Here is a 20044-nt window from a genome sequence, read left to right on the forward strand (position 1 = left end):
AGTTTACTCTCCAAAAATACTAATATAAATCATCTAAGCTTCCAGTTTCCTTTACACGTCAATGTTCCTTCAGAAGGAATTGCACTGCTATCTCATTTCTGTACTTCATTAGGCAAGGCCAGCTCGACTGGTGACCTTGGGTCTAAAATACATACAAGTACATCAGTCCCAACACTCTTAAGCTTCAAGGAATATCTGATTAAAAAAAAACCAAAAAACAGAATTTGGATTCTTGGGGCAAAAGCCTGACATGATCTTAAGCAAAACTTCCATAAATATTTTTAATTTGTTTCTGCCACTTTCAGTCAGGGTTTTTGGAAGCATTAACTTTCATTTGGTAAAAGATATTAAAATGTAACAACAACATGGAACACCTATGGAAACCTTATGGTGAGCCAGGCCCTGCTCTTAACGCTTACGTGTACGACACCTCACTTAACCTCACAACAAGCTTACGAAAAAAGAATAATCATTACTGCTTATGCAGATAAGAAAACGGAGGCAGAGAGGGGTCAGGTAAGGGGCAAAATTGGAATTCAAACCCAGACAAGTCTCACTTCAGACTGTCTTAAACCATTATAAATTACAAGACAATTATAACATAATTAAAATACCCATCTTGGCACAAGTACTATCAGAGATATTATGTCATTTGGTTCCCACAATAACCCTGAACAACAGGCAGGGCAGAGTTAATTATCTCTACTGACTGATGGTAAAAAGGCTTAGGCATTCAAGAGACTTTCCAAGGTCTCGGAAGTGCTAAGTGGTGAAATCTGGACTGCATGTCCTCCTCCTTGCACTGGTGCCTTGGTGGGAGGGCCCAGGGCCCTCAGTGAGCCGCTGGGACAAGGCAGCACCGGGTGATAGGGTCTGAGTGCTCTGCATTCAGTGGATGAGCTCCAGCTCCTCAGCTAGTCATGTGGCTCAGTCAGTCAGTGACCTATTCTGGGTCTCTGGTTCATCATCTGAAGAATGAGAACTGTGAGATCTACCTCTCCGGAGTTTTATGTGGGAAAAATATCCATTCAACACATGCTCACGTGGCCAAGTGTTGCAAGTAGACAGATGTTGGGATCTGAGTGCCACCAGGGAGGTGCATGCTCAGGCTGGACCTCCCCGTTGACCCAAGCCTCACAACCACCCCATTCTTACGAATGGGGAAACTCGGGCAGAGAGATGAAGCAGCAGCTGGAAGGCAGCACGTGAAATCAAGGATGGAACCCAAGCAGCTCGGCGACGAGGCCAAGCTCCCCACCACCACTCACTGCCGCCTCCACGCGGCCTCAGCAGCAGAGACTAAGAAGCTGGGGACTAAGGCCAGAGCCCAGGAAGTGTGGATATTCGGGGGCTGGGAAAAGAGGGTGAAGACCTGGGTGGGGAGAAAACCTGGGCAAGTGTACACTCCAGGAAGCCAAAGCAGGAGGAGTGCACAGGGCGGTGGCAGCAGTCAGATGCAGAAGCAAGAGGCTGGGGACAGGGCTGCAACAGGCTGGGGAAGGACGTGAGCGGAGGGTGTGATCTCAGTGAATGTGGACAGTTCTCTCTAGAAAGCTGTTCAGAAGGCAGGGAGAGAGTTGTCAGTAGCTAACAGTCCCAACCTGGTAAGCGCAATGGTCGGGACTGGAACCTCAATCTCAGGACATACTCAGGCTTCCACCACCACGCTAAGTTCCTGGGCAATGCGCTTCAGGAACAGAATAGCCGAAACCACCTCTTCTGCCACAAAACAGGACAACAGCGCGAACGAGGCGTGGGCCCAGCGCCGGGTACTGGACCCTGCCTGCTCCTTCAGCCAGAGGCAGCACCCACCAGGCTGAAAAGACAGCGATCCTCAACCACCCTTCCCAGAGCCCAACAACGGAGGGAGTAGGAGGTTCTTCAGAGACACAAGGCACGCCCATATCTCTCTCCCCACAACAGCAGCAAAATCAGGAAGAGAAAGAGCCAGAGAACGTGCTGCCCACCACACACGCCCCACTCGTCCTCCTGGTGAAACGGCAGTCCTGTTTACACTGAAGCACGCAGAAAGGTCTGAAGAGGTGCACAGAGACCCAAGCTTTTGCAGACTGCCAACGGTCAAGATTTATTCTTGTCCGTTAATGCCTCGGGGTGGAGCTTGCAGAATGAAAAAGTGGGTCCCGCCTTGCCGGAAAGCCTGCCACACTGCTCAGACACGAGTCTGCCTTCGACCTCGAGGCTTGCTTCTCCCACCTTGGACGTGCACGTCTGAAGGAAAGACACTGTCTCCTGGTACTGGTCACGGTCAGGTTCTGAGCATCTGTTCCGGGAGGAACCTCTCCCTCCCACCAGCGTTTGCAGAACACAGAGGAAATGCACTCATCTCCTCAGCGCGTGGGAAGATGAACACCATTTAAAATAATGTCTTCACCAATATTCACCAATAAAGGTAAATCCACCGGCTCCTCTACTATTTGCCTCTTCATAGAAACACTGGCATAATGTCTTGCTTTCACGGATTCCTACTTGACAACAGTATCATGTTTCTGGTAAACATACAAACATCATAAAGTAACTTTTTCAACTTTATTTTTTTTCTTACTGTTGAAGTTCCACAAATCACTTTTCCTGGTGTAAAACTTACTCATATTTTAGTCCAAAAGCATCCCAAATTTGGCGTTTTGTTCTTTAACTTATTCCCATGGCGTTCGTTCAGACCTCTCTGCTCCAATCATCGGCATAAGCGAGTGACTGTTAGGGGCCACCCTTCACAATGAAACGGCATCTGTTCATCCCCGGTGCCCATTACAGCCCAGGCACCCACTGGCTCACCGAGCCTCTCGCCACCCACCCCCACCTCACTGGAAGGACGAGTCCAACTCGCACGACGCAGCACAGCTCCACAGGTAGAACCCTGGAACCCATGATGACAGTGAAAAGTTCCAGGCTATCTCAAAAGCAATTTTTTTTTTTTGCGATACGCGGGCCTCTCACTGTTGTGGCCTCTCCCGTTGCAGAGCACAGGCTCCAGACACGCAGGCTCAGCAGCCATGGCTCACGGGCCCAGCCGCTCCACGGCATATGGGATCTTCCCGGACCGAGGCACGAACCCGTATCCCCTGCATCGGCAGGCGGACTCTCAACCACTGTGCCACCAGGGAAGCCCAAAAGCAATTTTTTAACGCTGAGGAAAACAAGTTTACCTAAAATAATTTGCCAACATGAACCAAGTCAACAAAAATACACGAAGAGCACACAACTTACGGCTCGGTGGCCCCAAAGCTGCTCCCCGAACCCCACATGGCTCCAGGGATCCTACCCGAGCAAGAGCAACAACTCAGGTTTTTAGGTTCATGCACAAAAGTACACCTTGGTTTGCAGGGTTCTGCTTTGTTCACCTGTGCAGACACAGCAGCTAATATATCATCTTAGTACAGTAGTAATACAGTATATACAGTACTGAGAGTCCCACAGTAGACTTGCAAATATTTGTTGAATAAATGTGTTCCTAAAACAAGCGTAAATCAAATTCTGCTTAGAGATCAGTATGTTTCCAGAAATCTGAACCATCTATGAATAGATAATACACCACCATTTCAGATTTTCTTTCCCATTTGTCAGTTAAGAAAAGCACTTGATTCTAAGTTTCCTGGCAGGTCGGATTTTTTTTAAACACAAATATTCTAGAATGTCTGCTTCTTAAAATAACTCTGTGATGTCTTTTTATAATAAAAACACTTAAACCTAAATGAATGTTTTACAAATTTGTATTTACTCGATCATTAAATTTAGACTTTACTGCTTTAGAACTTATATCACTTTATCTACCTTAATTAAACTTTATTTTTAGAGTAAAAAGAAAATTCAGTAAGCAAATACTGTAAACAACAATGTTATGGAATGTTTATGTTTCAAAGAAGCTTTAGCTATTTTAACCTGCTACAAGTATCTACTTAGGTATAAACGATCTGACACTACAGGTAGGGGCAAAATATTAAGGCTGAAGTTTTAAATTAGTAACTACAAATCACTTTCAAATTTATCTTCACAAATCTGAGAGGTATTATTATCACCCCAATTCTACAGATATTATTACCACCCCAATTCTACAGATAAGACAACGGGCCAATAAGTGGAGCACCTGAAAGTTCCTATTCAATAAATAGTTAACAAATTAAAGCGACTTAACCCATAAACTGATTTGAAATGATCAGAGCTGCAAGTTTTCGATATTTGCCAATCACCCAAGAAAAAACAGTGATGAAAAAGATTTTAAGGATCCATCTTAAATCTCATTAGAAACGTCTGGCAGGTACTTATGAAAGAGAAAAGGCCTTTTTATTATAATAATAAAGAAGTAGGAAGAGGAAGAGATGAATAATCTCAACTAGTAATCCCAAACTATGGTTCAGGCTCCTTCACATTATCGTGATAGATATTCTGGTGTTCAGTCTATAATATTTCTACATTGTGACAGTGACTCTGAAATTGCCTCTCCCATCGTTAGAAGCTCTTTCTTGATGCTGAAGTGTTTAAATGATCCTTAGGAAGGCAATAAAAACTGTTTCTATTTTTTAACCAAAGGTTATGATTTGAGTTCAGGGTCATTTCTTTTTGGTTCAATTTTTAAGAGGAACAAATAAATTATTCTGTTAACTGACCATATTTTCAAATAAATCAGGAGGTCAATGAATATAGCTATTCTTCTTACGTTAAAGAACTAGAAAATACCGCCAACATTTTTAACATATCTATTCCAATATTTGGTCCCAGAAAAATCAATTTTAAAGAGCAATTTAAGTTCACCTGGATCAAACCAAAGGCCTTTTAATGCCTATGCAGCTGGCTGTTTTGATAATAATTTAACTAACCATGTTATTCTTAATAAATGGTATCTAAATCACTGCTCCACTGTTCTGTTTTGTTTTGTTTTTTAATTTAATCTTCCTGCTGTGGGCCTCAAATGAAAAAAGGTCCTGTTCAGGATTCATTTTTTTGTAAGACATATTAAATTGTGTGCCCAGTTTCTAGTCGTCCTCAAAGAGGTTTATACAATTAGAGAATTTTTCTGACTTTTCCAAACTTAGTATAAATGCATGTTCCAATACAAAAATCTCACTGTCTAATTTTCATTATAATGAGTTTGTTGTATCATATAGCCTTGACTCACTTAATAACATTTTACATAACATTTTACATGTTCATTCCGCCATTTCAATACTTTTCATATAGCCATTTCACCTCACTTTTCACTGAATAATGTCACAAAGGTATAGTAATTTAAGTTGGTAAATAGGATGCATTTTAAGCCTCTTACCAGTACCTAAATATTTTATTTCATTTTCTTGAACAGAGCATTGAACTACTTGCTTGCTTCAGTAAAACTAGTAGTGTCCAAATGCGCAATTTTTATCCTACTATTTAAGACCAAAAAATTTCCTTTCCTTTCTCGCTAAACAGTACTGACTTTTGACATCTATCATCCTCCATCATTTTTTTGGGTCCTCTCTGGTTTTTTAAATTCACTCCTAGTATTTTGTGCTGCTTCTCCAATTTTAACATACACACTCTCTCTCCTTTTTCTTTTTTTCTTTCTTCTTTTTCTGGTGGAAGACTGAAAGCACCAAAGAAAACTGTTAAAGGAAACAGAGCAGGAAGATACAGGCCTCTTTTGCACTTAGTTTGGCTCTTCCATATACAGTTGTTATAGAAATGGCTCAGACTACTGATGGGCCAAGAAATTCAAAGAGGCACTACAAAGAGGCACTATAGTGATTAACTTTCTCAGGTTTCCAAACACTACAGATTTTATGTTTCTTAATTTTTAAAGTATACTCTGTCAGGTATGGTAATCACAAGTGATGCTATAACCAGATGGGGAAATGGACCACTCTGAGAAATTACTAATGTTAATTGACATTGACTGGCACGTATGAGGTACCAGGCACTGCACCAGCAAGTCATATACCAAGTATCAGGCACATCTACTGTCCCCAAGGGCGAAAGAGGAGGCATGAGGCCAAACACACTCTCCTCTTTCGTTTTCCTTAATTATAGCTTATAGTTATTAAATTGCCACATTCAGGTTAAATATTTAAATGTGAAATTACCACGGTAACAATACTCATTCAAATCCAAAGTTCAACTTTAACTACAGAATGTACAAGACTCAGCACTTAGATGTTTTATTACCTTAGCCAAGGGAAAGACAACTTAAAGGCTTTACAAACACAAAATTCAGTTTTAAAAAATCAAAACTACACTAACTCTTAAGTTTAAAAAATCTCTGATGTCTACCAATATATTGTTCCAGAGTAGTAGAGAGAAATGCGTGTTTTTTTTAACTTTTAAAACTGGCCCTGAAAATTAGCTAAAAGTTAAACACACTTAAATGTGTATCAATAGAAACATATTATGATATATCCATGAAACAGAAAATCATGCAGTCATTGAAAAATAAAGCTTTATAAATGTGCTGCAATGAAAAGATCTCCAAGATATACTGAGTAACAAAAACAAGAGGCACATACAAAGGTATACTTGTATTTGGGGAAAAACATGTATCATCGTCATTTGGGAAACAAATACAAGAATATAAGAGTTATCTCTGGAGAGTCAAGGGTGTAGTACTAGTGGGGATGGGAGCCAGGGCTCATAAAATGGGCCAGCAACCTTCGCTTCTTTACACCTTTCTGACATTTCTTTTAAAACCATGTGCATACACTGCTTCTAAAATTAAGGAGCTATAATCAATCAATAAATAAAATTATTAAGCAAACTGTTTTTGACTGCCTTGAGTTGACCTATATTTACTAAAACAGAAAGATCAGGTGAAGGGACCCTCCGTGGCCTGGCCTTCTAGAATACATTCCCCCTTCTCTCATTCCTTCCTCTGGAAGAAGGAATGTCTGATCTAACTGGTGATTGGGGCAGGGAGGAACTGAGCAGAGGGGCCCAGCCCCTTCTGAACTCGCTTTCAGATCAACCTGCCAGCAGAAGCTGATACCCTTCCACCATAAGTGGTGGGTTAGAGAGGGGCCGGGAGGTGTGCTGTGCTTAACTAGCTGTGGCAGTGATTGCGTGTAAGGCTATCTAATTAAGTTGAAATACTGAAAAGCCTCTGCATTTTTGTTGCTCTTCTAAGCTGTGCTTTCCAACACAACTGTTACTTCAATCTCCACCTTGTGCCTAATTTTCAATTGATCCTGAACCAGTCTGGAGGGGAAGGGTGGGGAGAGTTCTAAATCCCAACAACCTCCAAGATACACCATGAAGTTAAAAAATTAAATGAAAAAGAATGATGCTATATAGTATGTAGAGTATGAGCTCATCAATGATAAATTTAAAAAAAGACACTACTATAAAAATATATGCAGGTTCAAAAATGTCTGAAAGAACAAACGTTAAGCGGCAAACTGGGGGAAGGCTGGACTGGGAGACGTGAAGGAGGATTGTGGCTTTTTACTTCATTTGCTTCTGTGCTATTCATAATTCTCTAACAATCATGTATTACTGTGGTAATTTTCAAAAACTTTAAAATATATTTTAATCATTTTTGCTGGAAGTTTTCATAACTACAGATCAAGTGCAAGTTTCTGAACTTTATGATCATTACAGTTTAGAGAAGTGGTTCTCAAGGTGTGGTCTCCAGACCAGCTGCATCAGCATCTTCTGGGAGCTGGTTAGAAATGCAAACTCTAGGGCCCCGCCCCGAACCTACGGAATCAACAACTCTGGGGGTGGAGCCCAGCAATCCATTGGAACTACCCCCACCTCCGTGATTATAATGCCAGCTACAGTTTGAGAACCACAGGGCTAGAGAACTGTTTACAATTATCAACTTTCAGTTTTCCCATTCATAAATCCTCAAGACCTATACAACACATACACACACAAGCCCCTACCGACCTATCAACTCATTTTACATCTCAAGTCAACAAATATTTATGCAATACCTTCCAAACTGCACAAGTGTAGCAACTTTTTAGTATAAACTAAACACTTCAGTAGAGAAATGATTATTTTGAAACCACTGGGGAGACTCCCCAGCCCCTTTAAAGGAACCGAAGTAGTCTGTAAACCAGAGCCCTAGAACAGATTTCCTCCAGGGAAGGAGCTGTGAGATGGCTACCTCCATACACCCTGAAGAACAATCCTCAACCAAGTAACAACTTGCTAGTGGAATGCATTATAACTTTATATTAGGAAGTTTATTTAAAATTAAGGAGTGTTAGCATTTATAGATACCTGTTTGGTGATCGTCTTGGCCAACGTCTTCTGTTAGATTCTGCAAGAAATATGTTCATCATTACCAAGAAATCACATACCATACAGCAAGCTTTAAAATTCAATATTTTCATAAACAGCTGATATCTTAATATCCATAATCTAAATTTTATCAAATCCACTTAAAACTACTACTTTAAACGGCTGGTAGTTTTGTCTTTAAAAGATTGACTTACTAGCTTATTAAGGGTGTGGTAGATCTTATGAATATTTGCCAGTGTTGAGAGATGAGAGTTCAGCTGAAAGTCTTTAAAAGAAAAGGGGAAAATTCAGTGTCATTTACTTCTCATATTGCAAAAAGACTATTAAAAAAGAAAGCTCAGAAGTGAAGATAAACAAATGTTTTGATACAACTGAATTCTATCTCCATTAATTTGATACTTATTAAATAAGATACAACATGCAACTACCAACCTATCTGCTAGAAATAAAGTCTGACAATTAAATTCCCAACCACATGTTAAAGTTCATGACATTTTCATGTGAATTGTAAGGTAAAACAAACATACTTCAGTAGTTATAACAGCCTATCAGCAATAAACTTGAGCTTAAAAGAAAAATATCAATAATGCTAGCAAATTAAACAAGTCACAAAAATAGAAGACAGATTCCAAATGAAACTTCTTCACTTTCTCTTTCTCTTCCCCAGAATTACTAGCACAATATCAAGCTCCTGGCAAGAAAATAATAGGAAAGCATCTCAACCATTCGGCATTTCTTACAATATACTTATTTTGTTGGCTCTTATATAACATAGAGCAGAAATGGAATCTAAGCCCCTCCCCTTCCTAATTTAACAAACACAGACAGATCAAAGGACTATCCTGAAAGCTCCCAGTCTGAAAGGCCAGGGCTCTGGGATGTAGTCTATAGTTACCTGCATGGCAACAGTAAAATGTGCCACAGAACCAGAAACACAGAGGCAGAACTCACACTCACAGAGAAACATGGCCAAATCAAAGACTGTCTCCACATGCCATCTCTAATAACTGCACAATGAATCATACACACAAGACGAATTAAGTTGCTCCATCATACAATCCTGCACAACATAAAACTTTAAGTTAAACTGTTAGGCTTTTGAATCTCCAATTTCAAATGTTTTTTATCAAGTTAAGTATGCTTGCCTACATATTAGGCTATGCGAATATGGGTTAAAAGTCTCTGAATAATTTCATATTTGAACAAGCAATAGAAGTATTTTCATAAAATATCAAGATTTACAGTAGTTCCTTTTCTTTACTATCATAAAGACTAGTAAAGGTTAGTCTGAAAATAACCTTGAAAAGATACTGTAACTTTCCAAGTTATGCCATTCGGATAAAAAAGAAAATAATCTCCCTTCACTGGAATTTTATGTGGGACACATATCAGATGCAAAGCGCGGACACTACAACACGAATTGTCTCTGCTGGGGCTGGACTCTCTGGGCTGCTGCTCCGAATCTGGAAAGCAAGCAGACTTGTCAGCATTTAGAAAGCTTCACTCTCTTTTCTAAATTGTGCCAGGAATCCAGGTCTAGGCTGGCCTGGAGGGCAGAGGGGCCAGCAGGCAGCGGAGACCCTAGCATGCACACGCCGCTGCCGGGAGCAGCGGGCTGCACGAGTACATGCGCACATGCACGGCTCTGACACACGCACGCCGCAGGCACAGCCACCGAGAATGGTCCAAAGAATCAGAGTTCTCGGCTGAGAGGCAACCAGAGCAGGGCCTCAAATATAGACATGTGTTAACTATTCTGCATTATTAATTATTTGGCATCTGAATGGTTTAGCCATATTTAAGGTAAATGATGACATAACGTGCACAGACCTTGATTTTCCATCTTAATTAGTGCGACTGCACAGAAAAAGATTAAAAACCATTTGGGGTATCTGAGTGTCTATATGTGTGTGTATTTATTTACTTATGCTTCTATTAAAGCTGTGTAGGGGGCTCTACAACTAGAAGCAACAGCCTCCTCCTGACCTGCAAAGGCTTTGGGGAGCTTAATCTTACACTGCCCCCCTCCCCTGGCACCTACGACCAAGCCATAAACCCCCTTTTTGTACTCTCTCAATTTAAAATTTGGAAGACAAATGATTATACTACATTAACCTCCTGAAATATTAATTAAGCTCCTGGGCCCCCCAAAAAAACAAAACCAGAAAACTTAAGGGTCTAGATTCTCTCTCACTGAGGCCACACAGAAAGGGCTTGCCAAAGATCACTGCAGCAATGAGGTCTCCAGAACTCATGCCATACCACCCTGATGTTAATTCAACTGTCAAGATTCACACAGGAGAATCTAAACAAAACTGCTAAATCCTTCTATATACATGCGCACACACACACACACACACACACACACACACACACACACACACACGGTTTCTGCCAAAACACGACTCACTGAGCTTTACAACCTGACTCTGGAGTCTAACAGTCAATTTGAATCTCAGGCCTACCAGTTATTTAAGCTAAATTTCAACGTCCTCAGTTGTGAAGTGAGATTACAATGCCTAGATGTGGCAGACAGCCAATTTAATGCCTGGATCACAGTGAGTGCCGAATAAAAGACATCAATTATCACACTATTCGATTATACCATTTTCCACACCACACAGCTATCTACAATGGTTTCTACTTTCTGTAGGTCCAAGTCAAGCCCCACATCAAAGATCTCAAAGTTGGAGCTCCCTCTGTGACTGAGGCATGTGGCCTGATACATCTCTACTGTGTATGATGGCATTTCTATCTATATTCATATACCACCAACTGACGTTCATAATGATGGTGGAAAAAAATATACAAAAGCATTTAAGATCAGGTTCTATACATGAAGCTTCACTTTACAGATAACACAAGCAACAAGGTTCATTTCACAAGTCACATAATATATGTCAGCAATTCTCTATTTCCATATCCAGCGTCTACTACCATAACCACCTTATCATCGCTTCACCAAAAAGAAAGGGAAAAAGAAAAGGAACAGCAGCATGAACAGAATAGTTCTTTCAAGTTTCACCAAGGTAAGAAGCTGGGGAGTAGACATAAATTCAGGAAAAAAAGACCAAAATGGCATTAAAAGATAAACCCACAAAGGTTAACACATATTGAATTTACGGTTCATCTGTTCAGTGCTCAGGGCAAGTAAGAGACCTTGAAATCTAAAATAGATTTCACATCCTTTAGGAATAGATGTTAAGGATAAAAATCAAATGCTTTACAGAGAACATATTTAGGAAAGTACTAACTCATTCATAAAATCTCCTTCCGCTCATATTTTAATTCCAAAGTATAAATGCTTGGTTAAGTCAACTTTAGTCCATGATCAAAAGGCCCTCCACAGTAGTCCCTGGGTTTGACTCTCCTGTGTGACATGCGAACCCTACATTCTGTATTAAAAGCGACAAATGGCTCTGCAGAAAGGCATAGCCTGCTTGATAAATGGTCTGCCTAAATTATCTTCTGGGCATTCTTAAAAATGATCAACAAATGCTGACTGGGCATAAAGTTTTCTGGGGGTTTTTTTTTTGGTTGGTTGGTTTGGGTTTTTACATAATTACCATTTGCTGTGACCTACATAATGGAAGAAAGTGAACGCCAATGAGAGTCAAAATTCACTTCCCCCAAACTACTCTTGGTATAGAATCCCACAACATAGGCAGAGACATAAATATTAGGAATAAAACAATTATTGGTAAGTTCAGACAATGACCATCAACCAAAAGAATCAAATTTCAGAATTAACAGTCCTAAGAGGAGTTTACTTCCATAAGAGGGTCAGAAACAATTTAAATACATAAAAATCCAAACCTTTCTTTTATGACATAAATAGTCACTTGTTAAATATAGCTGGGAGGTGATCTTAATTACAACAGCAATGAAAAGCAATAATACACATAGGAATAAACTTAAACATGCAACAACCGAATGAAGAAACAATGAAAGTTTCCTGAAAGACAAAAATGTAGAGGTATTATATTCCTGGAATGGAAAGACCCAGTATTGTAAGGCGGTCACTTCACCCTTTACTAAAGTATTAATTAAATGCAGTCAAATTCCTATTCTCCCTGCCTCCCACTTCCCTACCCCAAAAAAGAGGTGGGGGAAAAGGAAGGGAGTCAGGCAATCAGAGTCAGACTGATTCTAAAGTTCATCTGAAAGGAACAAACGTGCTTGACTTGCCAAGAAATTGTTGAAAAAGAAGAACGAGGAAGAACTTGCCCTATCAGACAATACATAATATAAAGCAGAGGTTGGTAAATTCTCTGCAGAGGGCCAAATCTTAAATATTTTAGGCTTTGTGGGCCATCCAACCTCTGTTATAACTACCCTGCCATTGTAGCTCAAAAGCAGCCATAAACAATACACAAGCAAATGAGTGTGGCTGTGTTCCAATAAAACTTTATTTATAAAACTTTATTTATAAAAACTTGGTGGTGGGCCTGACTGGGGCCATGGGCTGTAGTTTGCCAATGCCTGGTATAGAGGTAATTATAATTATAATACAAATCAATGGAAGAGAGCTAATAAATATATGTCTGTATGTTTGTAAGTATGTATAAACACATAGAATTAATATGATTAACGGGCATTTCAAATCAATGTAATACTCTGGTTTCTCTTCAGATCGAATAAATCTTTTGCCTTTTTTTTTTAAACCAATGGGCAAGAGATAATTATTTAGCAAACTGAGGGGCAACCAACTACCATGTGGAACAAATTAATTTCAACCTCACCCAAAGCATGGAAGGGGAAGGCATCCAAAGCAAAAGAAAAGTCCTCTGCATCATGGACTCAGGGCTCTCTCTGCACATTCCGCCTCTACCCATGTACCCAATCTCGTCTCTTACTCATCTTCCCCTTGCTCACTCTTCTCAGTTGCAGTGAGCTTCCTGCTATTCTGTGAACACTCCAAACATGCTCCTACCTCAGGGCCTTTGCACGTGCTATTCTCGTTGCATTGAGCACTCTTTCCTCTAATAATAACATGGCTTGCTCTCACACTTAATCAGGTTGCCACTAAAATATCACCTTCTTACAGAACCTTGCCAGACCCAACAAACAGGACCCCTTCTTCACTATCAATTTACCATGCTTTACTTCTCTTTATGGCATTAGTACCTCGTCATATATGTCATATTTGTGTGTCATCTTCCTCTTGCATTAGAATGTAAGCTTCACAAAGGCCAGAACTTGCTTGCTCTTGTCCACTGCTGTATCCCTCGTACCTAAAGCAATACCTGGGAAACATCAGGTTCTCAATAAATACTCAAGGAATAAATGAATGCAGGTACAGAGGCATCAAGACTTAAATTCAGTATGTTCAGGGTATTTCAGTGCATTCACACCATTAGATCTTCATATATGAGAAGCAGCATGGTATCGGGAGACTCAAAAGGCAGGCAAGGTCAGAAAAAGGCAGCTCTGAATCCTGCTTGAGAGTTTAATCTCCCAAGGACTTGTATTTCCAATTGGACCATCAGAGGGTATGCAAATGTAACAGATAAACATGGCACATGCAAGCAGCATCAGTCCTACTCAAAGGTAATCCATGTACAAGTGTTTCACATGAAAACAAAAAAATGACTATGGCACAAAATTTGAAAGAAATTTCACCAGACCAAGTTACGCTCCCAGAATCCAGAGAGTCCTTAATTCTGCCATAGCAGAACGCTGGCGGAGAAGTCTGAGAAGCACTGCTGTGAGCCTGGGTGCCATGAAAGTGTTTTAATCAGTTTTTTAGATAAATTTCCCTACGGCGGGTGTGTGGCCTGGATTTAGAGCGGCCTTTCGTGAAGACTACTGGAAGTGGCTGAGGTGGGAAATGATTAGGGTCTTAAGGTAGACTGTGGCAGCAAAAGTGGAGGGAAGACATCCTGAGTACAACGGGATTGCAGGACATCCACATTCAACTCACACAAATTCAACTCAATTGCTTGGCAAAATGAAGAGGGAGAGAGAAGAAAAGTCAATTGTCCCAGTAACTGCCCTCAAGGCCTCTACTTAATGAGTGGGAGCTGGGCAACAGGAATCTGAAGGTCACTGGGTCAGCTCAGTTTCCACTGGATCTCACAACCTTGTATGAGTCAAGTATTTAAAGAAATGTATTCTTCATAAAACACAGTCCCTAAACATAAGCCAGCTGCGGCAACTGTGCTCAGCTGAAGAGCCTGTGACCTGTCCTAACGCTAGAGGAAAGAACTGCTGTGCTGGAGACAACCTCTGATGAGGGGCACCTTCTGAAAGTATTTCCAGTGATATTTTTAATACAGGTGATTTTCACCTTACATGTGGACTTTAGAACTAACCTCTACGCAAAATGTGATGGTACTGGGAGGAAAACCAACAAGAGTGCTTTTAGGTGCTGAGAGGGAAGCTCAACATTTCATGTCCTTTTGTCCAAGTCTCAAAAATTCTCCTTGAGCTACGAAAATTAGCCCAAGCAGGGTCAGGTAACTAGTTGTGGCCAAGCTGGGGATAATTCACATCTTCTAATTCCCAATCCAAAGCCCCTTCCTCCATTCTAGCTTATTTCTGATGGGAGCAAGTGTCCATGTATCTTCACACTCCATCAGGGGTAAAAAGCATTTCCCACCCAAGGTTGTTAATAAGCAAGCACACAAAGTTAGAGAACTTTAATATTAAATAAAAAGATACTAAAGCTGGTAAAATCTAAAACAACCTACCAACTTCTTTTTTTCCTTTTTGGAGAAAAGATGGTGCAGAAAAGATACATAACGCCTATATTATTTCTATTAAGTACACCTCTTTCCTCTTGTCACTAAAGATTCACAAAAGTATTTTATTATTAGCTAAACTCCAGGTGGCCAATCAGTGAGCAATGCTCTCGGGTATAAAAATTTTTAATAAGCACTATGCACAGATATGTACTAATAAATACATTCTGATGAAAATGAAGAACTAAATCAGTGATGGCTTTTGGGGTGTGGGTGGGGGACTGAGGGACTGCTGAGTTTGGGCTTTACGATGGCGAGCCTGGAGCACGTTTAAAATGCCGAGATTCGATTTGCTTAGTACCCTGGAAGGTTACAGAAGCCAGAGTGTAAAGAGGGGGTCAGCTTACAAGTCAGGGAGGATCTATACACGAGCTCAAGCATACAGAGTATAAGTCATTTTACAAGACAAGTACAAAATGCAATTTTAAGTAAAAAAGGTCATTAGAAATGAGTTTTATCTCCAAATAACTTGACAGACAAAATCTACCATAAAATGAAGTCTACTTTTGATGCTGTAAAAAGTAGTATTTTCAACTGGGATTACAGACACCACTTTACACTTCTGCATACCAACTGATCGCCATTTAGCTATGTGAGGTGGCACAAGTACACATCTCATTCGTTAAAACAAACATATTCACATGTGAGGCCAAATTATTAAAACACAAAGATCCGAAACGAGTTTTCCACAGCTAGGAAAAAACCAAAAGCCAGGCTGTGGGTCAGCTTCATACCACACGCCTGTCTAACTTGTCAGAAGTAGGAATTTCTTGGTCTATAAAATGGATAGTAATAGTGCTTGCCTCCTAAGGACGCTGTGAGGATCAAACTAACCCGTGCCGCAAGGTGCCCAGCACGGTGCCTGGCACACGGCAGGCGCCACCTGAGAGGCAGCTCCGCGGCACTCTGCTTCACTTGCACTGCGAGCGGGGTGGCCTGTGCTCTCCGCCCAGGGCAGGGCCCGAGGGGGGCAGCCGCAGCTTTGGAGTCCTCTGCCCCCCAGCCCAAACCAAACCCCAAGCACCCAGGAAGCTCCTGAGCATTAATCCAGTCGCTGCACATCAGAGTCACCTGGGCAGTGCGAATAGCTGCCAGGGCCCGGGCCCCAATCCAGACCAACTAAATAAAAACAGGAGTGGGGTTGTCAAAGGCTTCTCAAGCAGTCCAGGTGCCTCTACAGTGCAACCAGAGAGGAGAGTTCCGTCCCCACCCTCGCCTCGATCCCCAGCCTGCTGAAGCCAATCCATATCCACATCACAATCTCAGCATGGGCCAGAGGGGAGTTCAACTCATTCACTGCAAGCCCTGCAGCGTGAAGAAAAGATCAAGATCCAGGCTTTTCAAGGTCGAAAAGCTAGGTGAAAACTAAATGAAGCAAAGTAGCAGTGAGGAAGGTGTTAATATCATTCTCCTCATCAATAAATATTTGCTATTTATAAGGCACAAAGCCAAAAAGGTGAGCATGGAAAGGGGAAAACTGACAAGGAAAGGGAGCAGGTCATCACAGGTGACTCGGCACTTTCACGGAACACAAGATCTGAAGTTAAAACCAACCAAGCACACCACTGCTGCTGGCTTTTTCCTCCTAACTCTCACAGGACCTGTAGAAGCGGCTGGGAGAGAAGCCACCCGCCCAAGACAGGCGGCGTGCCACCTAGCACCCGTCATCCACTGCACAGCCTGTGCCTGCTGGTGGTGCCATCTCAACGGAGTCGGCCACTCCAGGACAGCCAGTCTGGCTGCTCTCCCACCGTGACAAGGTACACAGGGCCCTAGATTCACCCTCTTCACCCTACCCTACCCACGGAAGAACGGAGATCCGTCCACTCCATTGCTCAGAGTAAAAATCACCCTCTCATCTCACTAATGTCAGAAGAGGCCAGATTTACAGTAAAGAGTGCAGCTCTGGCCTCGGAAAGCCCTGGGTTAGAGTCCCTGCTCTGCGGCGTCCTAGCTGAGGGCCCTGCCTATAACCCAACCTCACTAGACCAGAACAGCAGGCCCCTCCTCACAAGGGCTTGTGAGGACTCCTGAGACAGTGTATGCCAAGCACTCAGCACAGTGCTGGCCCATACTGTGCACTAATGAAGGTTTATTATTTTAATCCCTATTATTATTCAACATAGAAGAGACTAAGACAGACTGAACCCAGAAGATCAAAGAGTAAAGACGGGCAGAAGGGATGACAAGAGGACAGGTCTTTAAAACTCTCACTTCAATAGCCAGTTGCCTGGACTTGAATGTACAACACTCCTTCTCAGCTTCCTGTTTAATTAAGAACAAGTAATCTGCGGTCTAATAATTTTGGGAATGGAATCTGTACAAAGAGATCTTAAAGGGGAAAAAGACTTAAACTCACCCTCAACTATAGGAAAAGGAAAGAGAATCATTTCAAAGATGTTACGCAAAAACTACATTAGTAGCTCTACTGAAAGATAAGCTTTCTGGCTTTTCTGCAATCTTGTTAGGTATCTCCTATATATAAAAATTATGTGTTTAAAAAGTGCTTAATACAAATGTCTGTTTAAAATAAAATCTAAGACTAAAAATGACTATTTCATTAGTGAGTAAAGAAAAAGTATGGAAATACTCTTCTTTGCCACAATCAGTTGCCCAGCGAGAATCCATTTTTAAACACCCACTGTCACTGTGAGATGGCAGAAATGAGGGGAAGAAGAGCAGTGGGAAAGGAGGAATTCATCCTACACCTTATTCTGTTGGGACCCATTCCAAGAAGAAAAGAACCAACTGCAAAACAAAGATAACAGTGACAAAATATGGAATTCCAATATACCTGCCAGGTTACCATAAGGATTAAATGAAAAGCACAGATAAAACAGTGAGTATTATTTCATAGGCAGTGGAGGGAACCTAAACCCCAGAGTCAGAATGCCTGAGTTAGAATCTCAGTTCACCACCTATCAGCTGTGTGACCTTGAGAAGGTTAGTTAACCTTTCTGTACCTCAGCTTCCTCATCTGGAAAGTGGGGATGATAACAGTACCTACATAACGTACTTCAGAGCGCTGTGGTGAGGATCACATGAGTTAACGCAGGCACCGCAGCTGGAGCAGCCCAAGAATAATCACTGCGTATAAACATGTGTCACTCCCTCCCCTCCCCATCCCACTTTGTTCCTCTTCTCTCCCCACGCCCCACCTCCTCTAACTTCTCTCTCTCCCCTCACTTCCTTTCCACTCAGTAAACCCTCCCTAGTGCCTCTTTTCAGCCCTTCCCACGTGGCTCCTGACCATCCCTCCACCTCGCCTCCCTTCGCTCTGGCCTATCCAACACCCATGCTATTGCCAGGCTGGTTCCCTCTGCTTGGAAAGCACCCTCCCACCTCACCCCTCAGGCACACACCCATCTTTTTCTTCACATAATAAAACTTCAAAAGCTAAACCCACATGACAATAGCTAACCCTTCCCTGAAGTATAATTTTAATGAAGTATAATTTTAATGACTCCCTATTTGTTCCCAAAGCACCCTAGGCATCCAGATAACCTTGCCCTGCCCCATACTTCAACTGTGCAGGACCTCTCTGCATCCACCACTAAGCCTGCTGGAAGGAAGCTCCTTAAACACGAGGACCAGGCTCAGTCATGCTGTTACAGCAGCACCCAGCAGCAAGAAAAGGTTTGGTGAGTGACTAAGTGAGGGAACGCTTCACTTGCTTCTTTTCTTTCTTATAACCTGTTTTCCTCTCAAGGGTCTCCTTTTAAAGGCTAATGAAGGAATTGTCATTACACAGTAATCATTAGAAAAGGGCCAAGCGTTTCTCTAAATACTTTGTGTTCTATCTAATTCAATGCTCAGGATCACTTCTGATCTTGCCTCCTACTTCTTTCTCTCTGCCCAGTCCCCAACTCTACTCCTAGCACACCAGCCTCTTTGCTGTTCCTCATTTACAGCCTTGCTCCCCTCCTCAGTCTCCGAATTTGTGTCCCCTCTCCCTGGAATGCCCCCTCACCTCCACCAGGGCTTGCCCGACAACCCTCTTAGTGAGGCCTTCCCTGACCGAGCCTCGTACAATTACAACGTCCCTGCTCTTGCTCCTCTGCCCCCTGCACACACAGGGGCACCTGTGCACTGCCCTTCCCTGCTTGAGTTTTCTCAAATGAACTGCTCACCATCTGACATACTACATGATTTACCTGCTTGTTATCTGCATCTTCCCCCACACTGGAAGGGGAACTTCATGACAGATGAAGAAGACGGCCTGGTACCTAGTAGGTGTTCAATAAACACTGTTGACTGAACAACTCCATACCATACAGGAGGTATTCTTTATGCATGAGGAATCTGAAGCTTATACAGAGTAGTTGAGTAATTTATCCACGGTCACACAACTGACAGAGGCAGAACCCAGATCCAGGGCCCACGCTTAACTACTATGCTTTCCTGCCTCTCAGCCTGACCCAGATAACAATTAAAAGAAATCGTGGTATCCAAGGAGCAAATCCTAGCATTGTATGCCTTTGGCCCACAGAGAAGCAAGAAAAGCCATCCACCAGAAAATCTTTCAAGGGAACAAGTCATCTAATTCAAGACCATTCTATGTGGTAAAGTATTAATTACCAGATTTATAATTTATACAGCACTGATAGTTTTTTGGTTTTTTTTGTTTTTTTTTTGATAGTTTTTCTTTGGATTTAACAGTTCAGTAAAAAGACAGAGAGAGATTATTACACCTTTTTATACTGTACTATCCCCATGAACAGCAAAATGACAAATCTTCAACTAACACGGAGGAGGCCTAAGACGATATATATTAAATGCCAAAAATTGTGGTGGGGGACTTCCCTGGCGGTCCAGGGGTTGAGACTTCACCTCCCAATGCAGGGGGTGCGGGTTCGATCCCTGGTTGGGGAGCTAAGATCCCACATGCCTCTGTGGCCAAAAAACCAAAACATAAAACAGAGGCAATACTGTAACAAATTCCATAAAGACTTTAAAAAAAAATGGTCCACATCAAAAAAATCTTTAAAAAAACTGTGGTGGGAGGTAGAGAAGTACAGACTGCAAGGGGATACAAGGGAACTTTAAGGGGTTATGAAACCATTCTATATCTT

General features: G+C 41.8%; 1 protein-coding gene across 1 annotated transcript in view; it reads right to left on the bottom strand.

Annotated features, from left to right (window-relative positions):
* Positions 1–20044, bottom strand: part of DCUN1D4 (defective in cullin neddylation 1 domain containing 4) — a 65026-nt gene that overhangs the window by 38154 nt on the left and 6828 nt on the right. Inside the window, 2 exon segments of the mRNA XM_065878009.1 lie at positions 8209–8248; positions 8424–8494. Coding sequence (XP_065734081.1) covers positions 8209–8248; positions 8424–8494 — 111 coding nt within the window.

This window comes from Phocoena phocoena, chromosome 5 (genome assembly GCF_963924675.1).
Source record: "Phocoena phocoena chromosome 5, mPhoPho1.1, whole genome shotgun sequence".
Classification (NCBI taxonomy): Eukaryota; Metazoa; Chordata; class Mammalia; order Artiodactyla; family Phocoenidae; genus Phocoena; species Phocoena phocoena.